At 30.3% G+C, this 20,969-nt stretch overlaps 1 protein-coding gene across 2 annotated transcripts in view; it reads right to left on the bottom strand.

The window, feature by feature from the left end:
* LOC145326306 (uncharacterized) overlaps positions 1–20,969 on the bottom strand; it is a 62,209-nt gene that overhangs the window by 19,926 nt on the left and 21,314 nt on the right. For both annotated transcript variants that reach the window (XM_080169589.1, XM_080169590.1), the window contains exons 4-8: positions 20,777–20,850; positions 18,894–18,961; positions 14,634–14,738; positions 3,479–3,559; positions 3,103–3,197 (exon numbers count right to left, since the gene is read on the bottom strand). In XM_080169589.1, the coding sequence (XP_080025715.1) occupies positions 3,103–3,197; positions 3,479–3,559; positions 14,634–14,738; positions 18,894–18,961; positions 20,777–20,850 (423 nt within the window). The remainder of the gene's footprint in view (positions 1–3,102; positions 3,198–3,478; positions 3,560–14,633; positions 14,739–18,893; positions 18,962–20,776; positions 20,851–20,969) is intronic.

The raw sequence follows: 20,969 nt of genomic DNA, 5'->3' as shown, positions 1-20,969 counted from the left end.
ACAAACAGCTCAGTCCCTCTACTAATCTTCTATGAAACTACCAATATGAATAGGTGAATAGTGAATATTGAGGTTATATAAATATTTATCGCATCGTATTATAGACAGCTTTCGTCGGACAATAAAAAAATATAAGATTAGTTCCAGTTTTGTTAGCCCCGAGGGACCGAAGGTCCTAGCTAACAATATTGGTATTAATATTACGATTTTTATTTTAATATTCATAGAAAACTAGCTATAATACGATATAATCCAAGATTATAAGTATGGCTGATAACCTGTTTTAATCCAGTGGATATTCATCGGTTTTGAAGCAATACTGGAAAAGTTTGTAATATACAGGGACGTCATAGGGGGTGGAGGAATAAGGGATGATTACACCCCCCCCCTAAAATAAAAAATATAGCTTGGACGTCCTTGCCTATATTATCTAAAGATTACCCCCCCCCTCCAAATGAAAAAGCTTGGACGTCCTTAATTACATAGAATGTTCCAATTTACTCATATTGATGATATGACGATAATGTTCTAGTATTTATGTTATTAAACTTGTATTCAAATATTAGCAGTGCATATAGCAAATAAAAAGTAATGACATGAAAAATTGAAATTACATTTTACTTCTGAATTTGTATTATCAATTTGTCCTACATAAACGTAGAGAGGATCTAATGCAGTTTACGGTTTTCGATATTCCTAGCAACGTTTTCAAAAATCTTTAAATTTAAAAGGCTGCTAAGTCTAACGGCCAAACGGTGCAACCTATATATTTTCCTCGCATAAAATTTAACCGACATTTGAGTGTCTACGAAAAATTTTAAAAATGTTATACTGCACAGTTATCTGGTAGTGCACATAAATGCGCGAAAAAGACTTATTTTTTCTTCCCTAAAGTTTTCCCTGTGGATCTTGGCTATTATAAGGGAGTGTGACACCCTTCGCCACGCCTACAGCCATTGAATTTAGTTTTAGAGGTTTGTCAAAACTGTGGGGTGCTCTTCGTGCACACTCCTAGCAAAACCCTGAGTGGATATTAAATTTTTGTATTAAATTGTATTTTTTTCACAAGATGTGTGACTTTTGCCTCATTTACTAAGTATATTTGCGATTACTTTTATTTAATGAAATCTTCCAATTTTTAACATTTACAAAACAGCCTGCTTCATTGCATCAAGATCCATGACAGATATATATAGGAAATAAACGTCTATAAATGAGCTCGAGTCTTCCAATAGTAAAGTGTTTAAAACTCATAGTGCTCCAATAATCCTCATTAAACTCTCATTGACCAAAGCGATAAGACCTTTATCCTATTTGTTTATGGAATGAATTAAGTTTTTCACTTCATGTAGATATTTGAATTACATTGAAGTATTTAATCCTTATTTCATAAATAAAAAATATACGCTCATAATAGAGTAAATCTAAGAAAAATGTATTTTAAAAGAATTCGATTGTGGCGACACTTCCTTTGTGTTAAAATATTAAAACTAAAATTTTAATCATATTAACCCTTTGGTGATGGTAATGTAAAAAAAATAAAATTGAAATAATCTTTTTAAAATCATTTAAATTAATAAATATTTACTTCTTTCTTTTAGATAGTAATGGCGGGGGAGGAAAATTGATTTATTGAGAAATAGATAAATAGATATGTACTTATAGAAAACTAGCCAATAGCGATATAGTTATATTGAGCCAACTCTAGTACTACATATATGTGAAGAAAGCATATCTATGTTAATTTGATATATTGATTTTTTGTGAGCATTTGTATACTACATGATTATCTGGGTCACTGCTCATTAATATTTGGTCAGTCTGCATCATATTAATATGCTTTAGAATATACTAGCGGCTATGCCCCCAGAAGCATCTAGGGGCCATTAAGATGGTTAAGGGAAATTCCAACCATCCCCCCCCCTTTTTTATATATTTTTTTGGAGAGTGGATATATCCTTCCAAAAAATAGTTAATAACCTTTCTTACACCAATAAAAAGCTTCACTGTAAAGGAGAACTATATCGGTTGAGAGGTTAGCGAGATCCTCCACTACAACCAAAATAAGCTTACTACTTACTACAGACAGACATCGTTCTACTTTGTATTATAGACTAGCGGCTTCGCCCTTAGCCTCTATGGGCTTTCCCTTAAGAGGCTTGATGAAACTAATTTTTCGTATTTTAGATTTTTTCGGGGTGGGGGGGGATTTTTTTGGGACTCCACTATTTAAATTTTAGTTTTAAAAAGAAAAGAAATTTTTTTGGGTGGAGTATTTTTCATTTTTAAGGGGGGTTTGGGGGTGTCCCACCCCCCAAGAAAATAGTTATAAACCTTCCCGGGACCTATGAGAAGCTACCCTGTAAAGGAGAACCCGATCGGTTCAGCGGTTAGCGAGATCCTTCGCTACAAACAAATAGACAGACAGACAGACATCGTTCTACTTTGTATTATAGACTAGATGCTACGCCCCTAGCATCTAGAGGCTCTATATTCGAAGAGAAGAAAAATAGCCTTATACCATAAAAAGACTTATTTAAAAAAATAATCAAATAGCCTAAAACCATCTCAGAGCCTATAAGAGGCTTCACTGTTGAGAAGAACCATGTTGGTTCAGCTGTTAGCGAGATCCTTCGCTACAGAAAAAAAAGCTTATCACTTAATATTATAGGATGATGATACATACATAGTGGACAGGGATCTTCAGGGATAAGACAATGGAAGGTAAATTTATATACATCCCTAATGATAATAAACAAAATTACCCACTCTGTAGTTTGAAACCAACCAATCAATAAAAGTATTCTAATATCTGAAGCAAACGATTAAGATAACTTGGTTATATAACTTTGGAAACCAGTGTAATTTGTAGGTCAATGTACGAAGGGTACACTGCATATTATAGGACTTAAGGATAAAACAATGATTACAACATCAATACGTAGGGAAGCTCCGACTAACAATAAAATAGACTATAATCACTATGGGACCTATGTGCAGCTTCCTAGATGTTGAGAACGCAATCAGTTTAGAAGTTATCGAAATCCTAACACAAAAAAACCTTACTTCTTTATAAAATGGGATACCTAACCAAAAAAATACCTTATAAAATTTGCACTCAATGTGTAGTTGAGGATGTTTGGTTTTGGTTTCTTCAAGTTTCACTGCCGCATCCTCGTTAGAATTCAGGTCAATGGCTGAAAAGAAAGAACTTTAAAATATTTCGTCCTAATACTTAGTATTTATTGTTTTACTTATATGACCTGTATGAAAACAATGTGTGAATACACATTACTGCATACTTCCTACCTTGTAGGAAATTGTCATTTGGAAAGATAATATCAGTTTTGTTATCCCGTGCCTTCGGCCTCTCGTCGGGGCTGACAAAACTAGTCTCAATATTATTTTTCTTTTTAAAGTCCGCCAAAGCTGTCTATAATAATTATAAAATTAAAATGCGATAAATAATTATAATTACCTTCATAAATATCTCCAAAAGAACCGGCACCAATTTTTTTCTTCAGTTTGTATCTTCCAGCTATTCGAACATCCAATTCATCTGAATAATATCAATGTTAAATTATGTAATAATAGCGACTAAGGACTTAGAATTTAGAGGCTCGTCATTTAAAGGTTTGATAAGGGGACAGGGAAATAGTTTAAAACTCAAAAAATAAAATATTCTATTACCATTCCGGGACCTTTGTCATTATCCCTCAAAAGGCGAACTCAAATAATTCAGCAGCTACTGAGATCTTAAGATTCAGACACAAAACCTCCTACCTTATATAATAGGATAGTATATATTAATTTTATGGAAGAATGGTGGCAACCTTCCAAAAAATATTTAGAAACCTTCCAAGGATCTTTGAAAAGCTACACTGTAAAAAATTACCAATAATATGATTTTAAGTTGGCAACAAAAACAGTTAGAAAAACTGTTCTAACTGCAAACCAAAAAAATCAGCCAAAACCACTTGCGGTAGTCTAACAACCACGTTGTGCTATCCTTACCTAACTTTAATAAACCCAACCAAAGGACAGACAACGACATTTTGTATTAAAAAGTAGCCTCGCTGCAAAAAATGTATATCTATCGCAACAGCATAAATCCGCGGAAATTCCTACTAAAAATTCTTTATCTTATTTGAACAGTAATTTACATTTAAATGGAGAACAATGAAATCCTTGACGAGATATGAAAGTTTCAAGTTTTTAAAAATTTATACAAACTAACAAAAATGTTAACACTTTATGCTGTCTTTATATCAAACTATTCGTAATAGCCGTTACAATTGCAAATCATGTAACATGATAACATCCATTAAAGCGAAGCCCAACGAAAGTTTTATAATAACGTTTTCTTATTCTTTGGCTTAACAACTTTTGAGACTTTTAATGAATTGTAATTGGTTTGTTCAATAAGTTGAGAGTTCATACGATTCAACCACACATTTCAATCTACAGAAGAAGTAATTTTGTGTATCATCATTTTGGATGTACATCAATTTATTGGCCATTTTCTTATCCCTTTAGATCCCTGAGTTGAATGTAAATATGTAATATATCCTTAAATTCATATTAGGACAATTTACCGGATGTTTTTGTCTAATTTACATTCCATACATGATTTTACAAACATTCTTATACAAGTTACGCTTACTTATTCTGCATATTTAGTTTGTAGATACTGCTTGAGTACACTCTAATTTGATTTACTTGTAAATATGAATTTGTTTAAGGGTCGCACAAAAACTATTTTTGATGAAACATTTAACCTTAAACACACTTTACTAACCATATTATTAATTCATTGGATTAAAAACTTAGAGTATTCTATAAAAAATAGCAAAATGTCCAGTCAATAATTATATTCTACAGAAGAGGTAAATTTGTTCAACAACATTGGGCATGTAAATCAATCTTTTGTTCATTGTCTTATATCTTAAAATGACTGTATTTTCCTCCATCCCAAAACAACAATAAAAAACCTTCGACGATATTTGCTAAATTTATTGATTATTGAAAAAATTAATGTAACTATCCCTTTTATTTAATTTCATAAAAGTAAAGTTATTTAAAATCTTAGTGTTTAAACAATAAAGTAAAATGATAGAGCAGGCTTTATTTTTGTAATGGGTCTTTAAAATCAGCTAATAGCGAATGAAATAAAAACGGAGCCTAGTCCCTACAAAAGACAAAAAGGGTCTCCACCGCTTGAGACAGGTAGTATCTCAATTTTACATCTATACTTTACATTTATTGTAAAAACTCAACATGTGCGCAGCTTTAAAATGAAATTACTCTTTATACTTCGAGCTAACAAGTCAAAAGCTTTGCAAAGGTCAAAGTGACTAAAAATAACAGGAAAGCATATGTGCAAATTTGAACATCATGTGTATTCATATTCATACTGTGTCGAAAAAATAACTTTGCAAGCAAAGTAGCTGGTGTTATGTCGACATTATATGAATATTTAGATTATTGTATTATAAGAATAGCGATATTGTAGATTTCTGGTAGAAAAATGTAATAATAGACATTATGTAAATTATAAAAACCAGGACGATTTTTCGCATAAAGGTATTATAGTTGACAAAACTATTGAAAGTGATTGTGAACAATCTGACTCCAAGTACAACATGGAAGTTTGTCTAGCCTTTCAAATAAACATATGTAAATTATCAAAATAATAACAGTTTAGCACAAACAGTATAAAATATCAGGAATCTTAAAAGGCAATGGACGAAAAATTTATAAAAATCCCCCATTATAATAAGCAAAATTACTCTTCTGTTTATCAAAATTAATTAACTTTGACACTGCTAATGTAAAGAAAAACATAATTCAATGCAAATACCCAAAGTTTTTAAGCCAACGTATTTATAAAACTTTGGGCACTGGTGTAAATTACAGGCCAATATTTCCTTCTTCCCGGATAAAATAGTGTATATGAGTCATGACTATATGAAACATATTTATAGAATGTACAGTATACAAACAATTTCTGCTCATATTGCAATTTACCTTTTTCTTTCTTTCAAGGGTAACAACAAGAATAACAGCATCCATAAAGAGAAAATTTTGACAAAATGTATATTAATAATATCGTAATTAGAAATGCTGCTAATTAATTTACATCAAAAATCTTTAATAGCGTTTATGGCTAGCTAGCGGCGGCGTCCCTAGCATTTAAAAGCTCTGCATTCAAAGTTGAATGTGAAATAAAAAATTTTTAATTCCTAATCGGATCAGTGGTGAGCTAGATAAATCAATAATTTGCCAATATATTTTTTTTTGACAGTGTGATATAGTTAATACCATAACCAAAATCTATATTAAAAGGGGATTTGCGAACTTTTAAAATTCAGATGACGTTAAGCTCTTTATAAGTTATAGCTTCGCTTCGAGAGAGAGAGAGAGAGAGAGATTGAGAAAAGATAGATAAGGTGAGAGAGAAAGAGAGAGAGAAACAAAGAGGATGTTTATCTAACACATTTCTAATAGAGACAACCTTGACTTTAAAATTTCCCCTCCATAATTCTTATGTGGAGAAGGGGGGCCCATGAGCTCTATCCTTGCTTTTCCGTGGGAGGGGGGGGGGGGCTACCTGTCTTTCATATAAGAATTACTCATCGAGTCGTTTAAAATTCCATTCTTTTAGGCTTCTACAGGAATTTTGGAATGTTTAATAATCTTATTATAAAAGAATATATTATTTAAAGACATTTAATTGCTTGTAGAACCAATTAAATGTCTTTAAAAGGGTTATTTAATTACAATTATAAATATAACAAAAGAATTTTTAATTTTTCTGTAGATTTTCTTTATTTTTAGGTGGGGTTAATGTAAATATTTTCCTGTTTTGTATATTAGACTTATTTAGTGGCAATTGCCGATAATTTGATGCACATCCTCTTATGATGATACACAAAATTATGTAGATTACACACAATTTAATTAACCAACCAATTAAAATGTTTAAAATCTCCAAAATTGTTAAGCAATCGAATAAGAAAAAACGTTATTGTAAAACTTTAAGGACTAGTGTAATAAACAGCCCAATTCCCTTCCCTCCCTTAGATGTATGAGTTCATATTTTGTACCTTTTCTTTGCCTTACATTTTTTAAAACTAAAATATTTGCTAATTATGAATATTTTGTTAATTCAAACAATAAAACCTTTGTTTAAACTCAAATATATGTAAATTGTTAACAACATATAAATATTTTATAAATCCTAAAATTTCCTAATACTTAGATTTGAAAAAAAAAAGTATGCCAGTATCCATAAGAAACACAAAACCATGGGCAAATGGATGAAGTAAGTAAGAGGTTCTCGTTTCTCGATTCTTATAAGTCTAGAGGGATGGTTTTCTTAAAACTATTTTTGGGGTGGTTGTCTCCGTCCTCAAAATAAAAAAATACCCCCCCCCCCCAACAAAAGATTTCCTTTCCTTTCTAAAACTTAAATTGGAAATAGGGGAATCCCCCCTAGAGGTTCTAGGGGCGTAGCTGCTAGTGTCAATTCTAAGGCACTAAAAAAAACTTGTCAACTCTGACTTAACAAATATTATGAAGGCTATCTTTTAACTACATATTTATGCTAACATAATAACTACAGGATTAACTAACATACTGTCGTACAAACATAGCTTTAATATAGAAATGCCTCGCCCTTTAAAAGTTATCCGCAAAAACTATGAAAGCGTAAAAGGTAAGAACTACCCAGTGTATTATTCATGTATGTAAAACACAAAAGAAAAACAATTGTTTTTAAATTATATGTTCTTGAGTAACTCAATAACAGGAATATATATTCTCTTTAGAGGATAGTTTGTAAATGTAAATAATAATACATTTTCCAGTATTTCTTCAAAATCAATTGATATCCGCTGGAATAGAACCGGTTCTTAGACATACTAAAAAAAATCTTCGTAATATAGACAGTTTTGTTAGACCCTCGTGAATTATTCTATTAATTTATCATTTTACTATCCGCGAAAAGCTGTCTAATATGATGCAATAAATAACTATTTCTCAATTAATTACCATAGATTGTTAATCAATGTACATTTAATTCCCCAGTTATGCTCAGCTGCTGAATATATTCTACTATTGACAGTCTAAAAGTGACATTCCAAGTGTTAATCAAAATTATAATTTTACTCATTCTGATAGTTCTTTGAATCCTTATCACTCACAATGGGGTGTCTAAAAAGTCAAGGGCATTAAATTTCTAAATACTATTTCGTAGCTAAGATAGAGAGGGAGAGAAAAAGAATGAGAAAATGAGAGAGAGAAAGAGAGAGAGAGAGAGAGAGAGAGAGAGAGAGAGAGAGAGAGAGAGAGAGAGAGAGAGAGAGAGAGAGAGAGAGAGAGAGAGAGAGAGAGAGAGAGAGAGAGAGAGAGATTAAAAGAACACAAAACAAAAGAAGAATTGTTTAATTTGAGGTAAATTTAAAGTGCATCAAAGATAAGGCGCCGCTGATTCAAGGCTAAGGGGCTCAAACAAAGTACACACGGTGTTTCTAGCAGCACAGCTACTCTTTAACTAATTATTTTAGTACGCCCACCAAATCATTCCTATGCTCCAGACTTTTGTAAAATTTGAATAGCCTTTAAAAGCAATTTTAAAGTTTTATACTGACTATTTATCAGTATGTACCTCTGGTGCTGCAACCTCCCATTTCTAATTAACTGTCTAAAAAAAAGTTGAGGGGGATTTTTTATATATTTTGAGGGGCTTGGGGGTGTCCCTCCAAACCCCCAGAAAATAGCTTAAAACCACCATAGGACCAGTAGATATGTTCCCTGAAGAGTAGAATCCAATTGGTTCAGTGGTTACCGAGATCTTAAGGGACGGACAGACAGACAGACGGACGGACGGAGAGACATCATTCTACTTTGTATTATGGATAGTTGACATTTTATCCACATGATATTAATCAAATTGTGTCGACCATATAGCAGTAGATCAAAGTGAATGTGACTGTCATATTATCGATATTGATGATGATCTATTTTTCTTAAGAAGAGCCTTTAGGCTAAAATTTATTCACTTGGTTGTCTTAGACTTTGGGTACCAGAAACAAGGCATCTTTTCTTATATAGTTTAATTATCAAAACTTTGGGTACCAGAACTGTAATACTTCCCACATTTGTTAAATATCATCAAACATATCATTCAGTTTTTGCATGGAAAAATATTGACGAGGTAATTGTTCCATTACTACCTATTTTTTACCTACAAAAAAAGCTTTTATGCAGACTTTGTACAATATATACACTTTTCAGAGGTCAATAAATATATGACATTTTATCAATAAATAAAAAAGGTGTAACAAAAAGGAAAACTATGTAAACAATATTATATGTGCATAAATGTAATATAATACTTTTTATAATAGATGAGACACTCCTTATTGGGAGTGTGTCTACTTTATAATTTGATAAAAGCAACTCAATATTGTTATAATGTTTTCGTGATTTTCGGTTGATTAGGAAGAAAAAAATTATAAAATTTTTTTTTTCAGATTTTTTAAAAACTTTTCAAAAGTGAAAAAAACTGCATGTAAAACTTTAGATTACTTAAAAAATTATAGTAATTTCTCTCATAGAACCTGTTTAGCACAGAATTCCCTTCCAACCGACTCTTTTCTTTTAAAGTAAGATGAGGGGAAGAAAGTCTTTTATAATCCCTGTGGGGGCCCTAACCCTGCATACAGGCAATTTGGGGGACTATGCCAAAATTGTATTTGATGTCTAAGTTATTTTTTATGCCAAAAATATTTACAGAATGGTTTAAAAATACCAAGATTTTCTTTTCTTATTTGAAAAATAATATTCAAATTTTGATATTTTCTTAAACATTTATGTCATTCTCGTAAGCATATCAGTAAGGTATATGAACAGATAGTTGTGTACTTGGAATGCTGATGTACTATCTATATTCATCTATGGACCTTAGTCCTGAGAAAATACATTTCAAATATGATCATTCAATATACCTATTTTATCCCATAAAATAAAGTAATGATATAATATCTAAATAGATTTAAAGGGTTAAGACAATTGCCGATAAATTGATGTACATCCCCAATGAAGATGCACAAAAAACTCTTCTTTAGATTACAATTAGTCATTGAAACCTTCGGACACTGAACATTACATACAAACCAACCAATGAAAATTCAATTCAATAAAAGTCCCGAAAGTTGTTAAGCCAACATTTAAGAAAACGATATTATAAAACTTTAGGGACTTGTATAATAAACAGCCCACTGTCCCTTTCCTCAATGAATAATTTACCAATAGCTTTTAATCTAGAATTATTTGAAAAAATATATTAATATAACCATCAAAACACAGAAATCCAATTATATATCTGACTGTATGTATATTACAACAGCTTTCAATCATATTATTGTTTCTCAGGATATACCAAATGTTTACCTTACCCATACTTCAGACAAGGGCGTATTTGGGAGTAATCTATTGGTTATGTAAAATATCTTTTCGAAATATTTCTCTAGGCTTGGCCATTGCCAATGGTCGTTGCTTTATTTGAGCAATAGTTGCATCGCTTCTAGCCTCTAGTAAAACGCCTAAAACCAACCAAGACACTAAAAAGCTATCCTACTTTATACTATAGGTTATTTTTTTTCTTATAATTAAGTTTGAAAGCAAACTAATTTATACACATTTTTTATCAATTAACCTCTGTAAATAACCTATTTAACATATAAAATATAAGAATGGAGACACCGGATTAGTCTCAAACTAATTAGAACAACAATTAATTCAAACAGGATTTAATTTCAAATTTAAATGTTTAGTTCACAGATTTAAATTTTGATTAAGAATACTTTATTTGTAAAGTTAATTAAAACAGCCTTAAAAAATTGAACAAAGAAAGATTCTACTCAAGAAGTTGGTCAGTTCATTTCTTCATTTATCCCGTGTCCTTCTCATGTAGATTCGTCATCGGCAGTCGCCAGGTCTAGGAATCTGGGCGTAGCAAGAGGATTTTTCCAGAGGTCTCTGACTGTGAGGTTCGTTGGTTTATTTGGACGGTTAAACAGATGAGTGGTGGTGTGGGAACTGTCACAGTTAGGGCATTTAACTGTCACAGTTCTGTCGCTGCGGGCCTTGTAACTGTTCAAATAGACACTAAAACCACTGGACGGAATGTTCTTCAAACTTTTAACGAAGTTTACAATTAAATTAGCGGTCCCCAAGACCCTATCCTAAATGAAAGCACTAACTGTAGATTCTTCCTGAAGTTCAATCTAACTTCAAATTGAAAGCAAATAAAACAAGCCAAACCCCAATGAAAGTTTTGTTAGTTTAAAGCATATGTAAATAAACAATAATGTCCACATCTATAGGCAGCAAAGCAGGAAAAATGTCTGGATAAACGGGCAAAGAATGTTATAGAGCAGATGTTCAGTGTCATATGATACAAAAATATATACTTAGAAGTTAAGAAATCAGGAAACTGACATAAAACATGTATCGTTTTTTTGCATGACCAACAGACCGCCGGACCATGTACAATATATTCTGAATGCTCATTGATAAAGGTAATCTACACAAACAAAATCGACCATAAATCTTTAAAAGCATTCGAAAAAATCACTTTCTCAATTCCATTTCTTAAAGAAGGGCAGACAAACGTTTAAAATTATAAAGTAGCTCCGCTACTAAAAAGATCGTTGACTAGTGCAAATTTTCTGCTGAATTAATTTTGCAAACATCATGACAATTAGAATACCCAGAACTCATTTAAAAGGACAAAGAAAATTAAATCGATTGAATTGATTATCCTCTGGTTACAAATTAAGATATTAGATTAAAGAGGCCCAAAATTATTTTTGAAAAAATATAAAAGAAGTCTGTAACTGACTGTAACATTCTTCTGCTTTTTGACTTGTTTTAAATCAAAACCTAAATTACTTAAAATTAAAAATATTAGATAATGTACATAATATAATACATAGAATATAATGAATTCAATGAATAAAGAAATTGATGTCTAAGAAAACAATCAAAATAGTTGCAGTTCCTCTGTTGATTGCTTAATGCATCGCCCCTTGCAGAGAGATAAATTGCTTTCTCAAAATTTTTATAAATAAAAAAATTGCAATTTTTGTACTCTGCCTGTACTTCATTCAACCTTTATATTGCTGTCTGTGCATTTCATTTGTTTAAATTAAAAATTAATATAAAATATAGGAAATCTGTTTTTGGAAAATACTCAAAACTATATATGACAATCGGTTTTGAAAATGTTATGGCAACCTTATGCATGAATATAAAGTACATTTTCAAATCATTCATCAGTATTTTGTTGCCTTCCTGTATTAGTTTGCTAAGATGGCATTTAATACCCCATAATCATAAAAGGACTTCAACACTACACTTGATAATGAGTTTAAACAAACTTTTAAAAAAATACTGTTTATTATCAATTATATAGGTTTCAATCCACTAACTAACACCTGATTAAAAGGGTTGTATAACTTTTCTGGTTTAAACAAATTCTAGACATTTGAGCTAAGTAAACATGCCTGAAACTTTGCAATATGCTTACATAAAGAACCTACATTGCAGACATACTTCTATACTTTTATATCACCATGTCAATTATTTCTCAATAGGTTCAGAGTCACAAAATTTGCTAAGTGATTTCACTTTCCTTCTTCAGTGTCTCCTGGGAAATTGGTAAATGGAAACGAAAGAAAAGAATTTCAAAATGTACAGAATAAGTTTTCAAATATGATGTTAGCAAAATTTTGTAATTTGAAATCTCATGCACTCACTTCTTATTTCAAGAAAAGCCAAAACACAATTGAAATATGAAGATAATGCCATTTTAAAGCTTAAGTTCAATATGCTTCTATTGGCATTTCAAGCATTAGTGCTTTGTATCATTATTTTGACTGTATTGAAAAGGTAGAAATAGAATCTGCAAAAATGCGCAAAAGTTTTGAAATTAAACATAAAGCACAAAATCACATGTCAAGTAATTTTTTCTCTCTAAAATTTTGTATTGTTTTCATTCCTTTTACAATTGTTTGACCTGATTAAACAATATAATTATCAAGATAGATACATTATTTTTAATATAAAGATTTATAATTCAATAACTAAAATATTGTGTTCATGTAGCAAATTAAAATGATTTATAGTAAAACCTTACATGTGAAGGAATTAATTAACCTAATTAGACAAGCTAAACATTTTCTTCGGGAAATAATAACATGTTTTAAATGCATGTTATCTGTTTTAATCCAGTCTCTTTATAAACTCTTTTGTACATTATAAATTGTATCTGATTAGAAACACAATTGCATAAAAAATGTACTTGTAAGACTTTTATAACTCTCAGCAGGATTGTTTAATTATCTATCAATGGCTAGGCAAAGTTTGGATAAAAAGGTGGAATTTAGTTAGTTATTGGGATAAAATGTATTGTACTATGTTAGGTTACATTTAATCTAGAAGTTTGTATTTTAAATTACTCTCGTAAATGAATATATTCTAAGACTTTGAACTGCATTTTATCATGAATTAAAGTTTATAAACATAAATGTAAACTACTTATAAATGAATCTTAAAATTCCAGCTGATTTAGAAGGATTCGATATTGCATTGGCTAGGCATGGCAACATGCCAATTCCCCATTTTCAGCCTTCTCTTAATATTACTCATTTCAGCTCTCACACTCCTTTTCTACAAGTTGCTTATAAATCCTTATATATGCTAGCTTCCTTGTTTTCAAACACAATCAGAGGCACAGTCCAACACATAAACATTGACAAACACATTTCTATCCCACTACAGACAGAGGTTTGTATCTCAAGACAGACAAACAAACATTTTATGAGGTCTATGTGGAAACACAAACAAAAGAAACACAATTTCATTTTGCGCGTTTGAGGCTTTAGGGAAAATGAATGGATAAATTGGGTTTTACATAATCCTGACAAATTTCTTTGATGGTGATTTCAATATATTTAAATATTTTAATATAATTTACATATTTTCTATACCAAACCAATGTTAATGCTTATCTTTTAAAATAAATATTTCTACTTTATATCATTTGAATATATTTGATCATAATGTACTAATGGCTTCACCTAGTTTTATTCTAGAAGATTATTAAAGTCCCTTAACAGATTATGACGTCATACTATTGAATAACCAGTGAGAGGGCAGCATAAATTTTACTATAGATCAATTACAGTGTATACTGGCCTTTCATTGGCTACTCTATCGTATGACATAATAATCTGTGGAGGGACTTTAATCATCTTCTTTTTCTAGTTTATTTGTTGAAAAAAAAACAATTTCTTTTAGAGAGGAGAACTAATTCTAAGAGGGTGAACTTTTAGTACTGAATAATTTTTCGATTATAGAATTTAACTTTATGAACATTTGTTTATCTTTAATAAGGAACAAAATTTCTTTTAAAGAAGAAAGTGATTATTAATTTTATTTATTTACAAGTAAAAATGAACTTTTATTTTGCTAGCTTTTTATTGGAAATTTGACTCTATATCTAATAATTCCATTAAGATTATTTGAGTGTTCCATTTTATAAAAAGAAATAAAAAATAACTTACCTATGGGTTTATTATTTGTAGTGAGCATAGCAGTGGTAAGCCTTGACTCCCCTGTGGGAGCTGGACACTCCCCAGGGCTCTCCTGCACCCCACTCAGTGGAGTCTAACAATAGTTTTCTTACATACATTTTCTTTTTTACAAATATTTTGTTATTTACAGTGATAGTAATATATGTTTTAGCCTTTAAAATTATTCGAAATTAATCAATTATCATTCTAATAATAATAATTAATTATTATTCTAATGATTAATAATTTACAACTCCTATCGCTAGTGAACTTTTTTATTCTTTTCATTTTTTTTGTTGCAAACTAAATAAAAAGTTTGAGAACAGAATTGCATATTCATCAGCCTCTGCATTCTAAAACGGTAGGACAAACGAACATTAACACTTGTAGAGTGTCAGAATTGAATAAGATAAACATAAATGTAACAAAATTGTAAGTAATTTTTTTAAATGGCTTAAAAAATTGTTTAAGGGTATACTTACAATTTTAGAACTTGATTTTAGAGTTGCTTCGCATTTAACATTTTACCTTGTTGTAATAGGGATCAGTAGTTAAAAGTAATCCAAAAATCAGAAGTATAGGATACCATCATTTAATTCATTTTAAACTTATCTGTATGTCTTTTTTTAAATCTAGGGGGAAAAGATTAATTTATCTGCTATTGTCCTAAACTAGTAACCCTGATAAATGGGAAAATTAACATACAAAAGTTTTTGGATATTGTATGTTCTATTCATTGTTAAATGTACAGGAAAAAGAGATAATAAACTTAGGGAGGGAGTTGACATTCATTTGTTTATTACACTAGTCCCCAAAGTTTTATTAGAACGATTTCTTATTTCTTGGCTTACCAAATTTGGGGACGTGTTTCAACATTGGGAATGTAAATTAATTTATCGGCGGTCGTCTTATCCCCTTTAGATTTATGTAATAAATGATTTATACTATGCTAAGATACATGATATCATTCTATAAAAAAGATTAGTATGATGTATTTGGATAGAAGATAAAGTTATCATAGAATAAAGAGGAAAAGAAATAATTTTTTTTATAAGCCAATATTTTCTACCAACTGTGATTCTGTAAAGGATAGCTTTAATTGTAAATTAATTCATGATAGATTTGTAAATCTGCCACTATATAAATGTTATATTTTTTGTCTAGATGTATAATTTACTGATCATTGCTTTAGTACATGTTTTATTTTGTTAGATTTTTATAATAAAAAAATTTAAACAAGGGGCATAAAGTGTGAATAGGTCAATATACTCAATTATAACAAAATTGAGTGCCTTTTAATATGATCACTGTATATTTTTATAATTCTAAAAATCAGACACTTGTTTAGTCTAAAACAAAAAAGTGGAACAAAAAATATTAAGTAAAATATTTTCAATAAATTACACTACAGAATTGAAGAATGCCTTCATTCATAAAATTTGTACTGTATATGGGAAAAAATAAAGATAATAGATTTTCTGACATATAATGTTTAGTAAAAAGTAATTTCTAGTTGTTTTGTAATAAGACTCATAAACTTTTAAGTAGCTTATTGTGTGTAGTGGAACATAGTGTCTCAAAAATCAGCCATGTGACGTCATAAAAATGAGAGATTATCCATATCTTTTTTAGGGATTTTCTTTCCCACTTCCCCTCTCATCTCCCTCATTTTATGACGTCACATGTCTTATTTTTGAGTCACTTTGTCCTTCTACTTATTGTAAATCAGTTGATAATTTTCTTTTTTTATTAAAAAAAATGTTTAAAGTTTAAATGTGTAAGAAAAATGAAAATTTAACTGAACTTTAGAAAAATTTTACTCATTCCTTTTGAAAATCTGTAGGATTATAAGTTTGTTGTATGTGGATTCAAAATTGGCTTTAAAAGATCCCTTGAGAGTTAATCATTTCACATAGTTTGTGCATTTGCTTCAAAGTTATTTCAAGAAAGGAATTAATGAAATTTAGATTGTTTTGATTAATGTTTAAATATTATTTTTCTCCAATATTGCCAATTAATCTCTGTTAAGAGATTAGAGTAAAACAATAAAGGGGGAAATGGTTAAATAACTTTAAGGACATCGAAAACACTGTGCTGACTTTTGATGGGGTCTTAGAGAGTTAACCAATAGCGTTGGGAATATTAACACATCCAAGACGCCATAAAAGAGCAGAAAACAATTTGCTATCACAAAATGGTCCCAAAAAAGAGAATCAAGGTAGTTGTTTGGTTATACATCTATATTTATAGATTTATTGTTTAGAGTAGTTTTGCTACTAAGAAATGAAAAAATCCTTCCTTGGTTGACAATTTAAAAGTTTCTATAATAGGTCACTAAAGATTAAATCTTTTTACACTTAACTTTGTATGTGGGTCATACTTTTTATGAACAAAGTTTGATTGGAATTTTACTAACTACAAGTGGACTTTTCTGTACTTCCTCATTTACATAATGTGTAGATTTCTATAGGAAATAACTTTGACCTATATTTTCAATGACAAAGTAACTCCAAATTTTTGGTAGGTTGGTAGAAATAGATTTTGTATTCTTGTATGTGTCATAACTTTATTATAAATTTAAACCAAATCAAGTTATCATTACATTAGTTTTATTGGATGTTCTATATTGCTTAGTCTCCCTTTCTACGTAACACAAAAAAAGTGTATATGTAGTTTGTGAATGGTACTTTTAAATATTCGAAATATGTTTTTTAAATTCACTTTGTCTGTCTGTCTGTCTTTCCCTAACGCTATGGGGAAATGTGATTTTCTTGGCTCCCATTAAAGATAGACAGCTGTCTTTTTAAGTAAGATTCATTTGACAAATACGCATATAGTCTATAAATTGTTTTGTCCATTTCTCTGTCGGTCTTGCTTTTTTTTTGTGTGTTCTCTCTTTCTTTTCTATAAATGACTTTGTCCATTCGTACTTTTTATGATTTTTGTGCTTCGCTACTTGGATTTTAGCTGTTGATTTGGTTGGTTTCTTTTCCTCATTGAATAAATTATAAATAAAATTATTTTGGCAAGGAAAATCTTTATAACGCCAATAATTGTTTCCAATCATAACCCAAATTGTTTATATAACCAATTAACATATAAATTATCTATTTTTATTTCTATTTGCTAGATGTAACTGTAACTGTATATACAGATTTCTAAAGATAGAATCATAAACATAAAACGTCATGTGTCTCTATTCATAAACATAAAAACAACTTAGTCAATCATTACCATACCTAGCAAAAAATTACATTATGCCATATCCTATCCTATATATAAAGTAGAAAGGTTTCTTTGACTGAAGCTGAACTGATTGAGTTCTATTTTTTTGGGATAGCTTTACATAGGTCCTTGGAGATTTTAGGCTGTTTTATTTTTAGATTTATTTCATGGAATGGTTTTAGTGTTTGTTAAATTAGAAGATGTATTTTTTTATGCTTTACATTTTTAGAGCCTTTGTAATTTTGTACTTGAAATAAAAATAACTAAGGCATGCGTAACTTCTTCCTGCTTCAAAATGAATGAAAATGTTTATAAACATATCTTTTTTGGGACTCTTAAGTGTGTGAGTGTGTGTGTGAGGGAGTGAGAGTAAATGTGTTTGAGCAAGTTTATTTGAAAACAAACTTTTCATTCAACAGATTTTCTAAAGTTTAATCACATTTACCCCAAAACGTTTGGCGCCATTTAACAAATTGTGTCTGTCTATGAAATTATACTAAACACTAAATAGGTATTTTTATAGCGTTAATAAAAATGGATATTATATTACTTGGATCTTACACCAGATATTCATGTTTTGTAATAAAGTGAAACTTGTAGCAGGCTATAGTAACGATTGTTTCATTCATCCCCTCCCCTTCATATATAAAATCAAATGCTTTGCTTAATTCAAAGTTTCATTTATTCCATAACATAATTTAAGTGGTGGACAGCCCCTCCACAGTAGATGTCTTTATTGGCACAGGCTTTAATACATAGGAAATGTATTGTAATATTTCGCAATGCTAACCGCTTGACTTATAGAATCCTCAAATGTAGGTAGCTTTAATATTGGTCCTGTATAGGGTTTTTGGTGAGAGTGTGAATTGGTAAACTTTTTGCTATTGCATAAATTATATGTTTCAAATTGTCATCTAAATACAAATAATATATACATTGCAGTCGATTTTTGTTTTGTTTATAAATTTGTTTACTTTCAGTAAATAATCTTAGGTTTATAATTATTGTATGTAAATTAACTTTCCTTGATGCCCCAGTCCCAATCTGTGTCATTTGGTGATATATCTTGGTCAGGTTCACTGTACGGCGTGTTACTGAAAGCAAAGTTGTTTAAATTATTACTTAGTAAAATATCTTGGTCAGGTTTACTGTATGGCGTATTACTGAAAGCAAAGTTGTTTAAATTATTATTTAGTGAAATATTGTGATATGGTTAACAAGATTCAACCAGGAATAAGGTATATCCAACAAGTGTAATAAATATAAAATAATATTTGGTGTGGTCGTCTTTTATACCCAACGTTACCCCCCAAAAATCACGAAAAAAAGCGGAAAATACAAATATTTTTTCGAATTAATTCCTTTGTTGGTTACAGCTGTAATTAAACAGTCTCGGTCTGACTATCATACGAATTTTTGTTATGAACAACATGTGTTTAGAGAGAAAATTGCTTAAAAAAAGCATTGAAAAGACATGTAGTTATTATCAAAGACAAAGACACAAAAAATATTGAGATTTTATAAAAAGGCCTGTACTAAGTCCACAACAGAAAAGGAATATTAAATCATTAACAATTATGTTCACAAGGAGCGCAGCAATAAAAAGAACATTAGTGTTGAACAAAGAACAGTAAAGTCAATTACAGAGAGAAAAAGTTAAAATCATTTTATGTTTTGATAAGACACCAAAAAATAGTTAAAGTTAACGTTAAGGATAAACCTTTGTTATAAAATATCTACATAATTAAAAATCTAAATTAAATATAAAATTTGTATCACTTTTCAAGCCTAGATGTATATAAAAATTCCTTATGATTTGAGTGAGCGTAAGAGGAGGTATGGATTTGCAAATAAAAGTCAGGAATGCCTGGAATTTGATAATTTCCTTGTTTACATCATATATCTTTCTTTATGGGCCCTGGGCTAAGCTAAACTAAAGGGCCCGCCATATATTACTCAGGCCTGTAATATAATTTGCCTTTAATGTCCAAATCTTTTCCCTTCATCTTTCTATACAAGCTGGGATCTTAAAGAATAAGTCAATGGACGATAAATTGATGTACATCCCTAATGATTAATTACAAATTAACCCCCAATGCAGATAAAAATTATTGCCTAAAAAGATTGTACTCTGCTAGTTTAGAACCATAAAATCAAAATGCAACAAAAGTAACCGATGTTATTGAACCAACAAATAGAATACATAAAAAACTTAAAGTACCAATGTTATTTACAGCCCAATGTCCCCTCTCTCCCGATATTTAAATTTCATAAACGCATGTTACGCAATATTAAATGTCAAAGTGTTATGGGGTAAAGTATTTAAAACCATATTATTCCGGATTTAAGAAAGAGAAATAAAAAAGCGGTGTTATTCTAGGGGAGGGAGGGCACAATAGACAGTAAATTACACTGATGCATTAAGTTTATCTTATTCTTTGGCTGAAAAAATTTGGGTACTTTTGATTGGTTAGTCCCTAACTAGTAGTGTCCAATTGTTTTAACCAATAATTAAGAAAAAAGAAGGGGTAATTTGGTTTATCATTATTAAGGATGCATATCAATTTATCCCTAGGACCCAAGAAAATATGAGAGGCATAGAAATCAAGGAAAGAGAAGAGAGAGGAAGGACTATGGTCTGTTTATTACTCTAGTCCTCAAAGATTTATAATAGCGTTTAATTATTACATGGCTTATCAACTTTGGGGACTTTTAGTGAATTCTGATTGGTTGGACTAATAAGTTAAGTGTCCTAACGATTCAACCATTAATTTAAATCTACAAAAAAAGTAATTTTATGTAACATTATTGGGGATTTACACCAATTTATCAGCTATTGTCATATCCCTTTAGATCTCTGCTTATAAGGAGTGTTATATTTACTTAAAAAATGATAACATTTCACCTACCTTGGATTGAGAATGTCGACATTATCAGCAAGAGCAGTCTTTGGGGTGAAGGCTCCAAGCTCCCAATCTTTTACCTAAGAAATTTAATAATATGTCAATAAAGGTTCACGTGAGACCAAAGACGTTGATAATGTACCTTCCTGCTTTATTTAACAGAAGACATAAAAAATTGTGATTAACGGGGAATGCCTTA

Source organism: Acartia tonsa, chromosome 8 (genome assembly GCF_053477335.1).
Source record: "Acartia tonsa isolate MP-2025a chromosome 8, ASM5347733v1, whole genome shotgun sequence".
In the NCBI taxonomy this organism is placed as follows: Eukaryota; Metazoa; Arthropoda; class Copepoda; order Calanoida; family Acartiidae; genus Acartia; species Acartia tonsa.
This window is presented reverse-complemented; position numbering and strand designations above follow the sequence as displayed.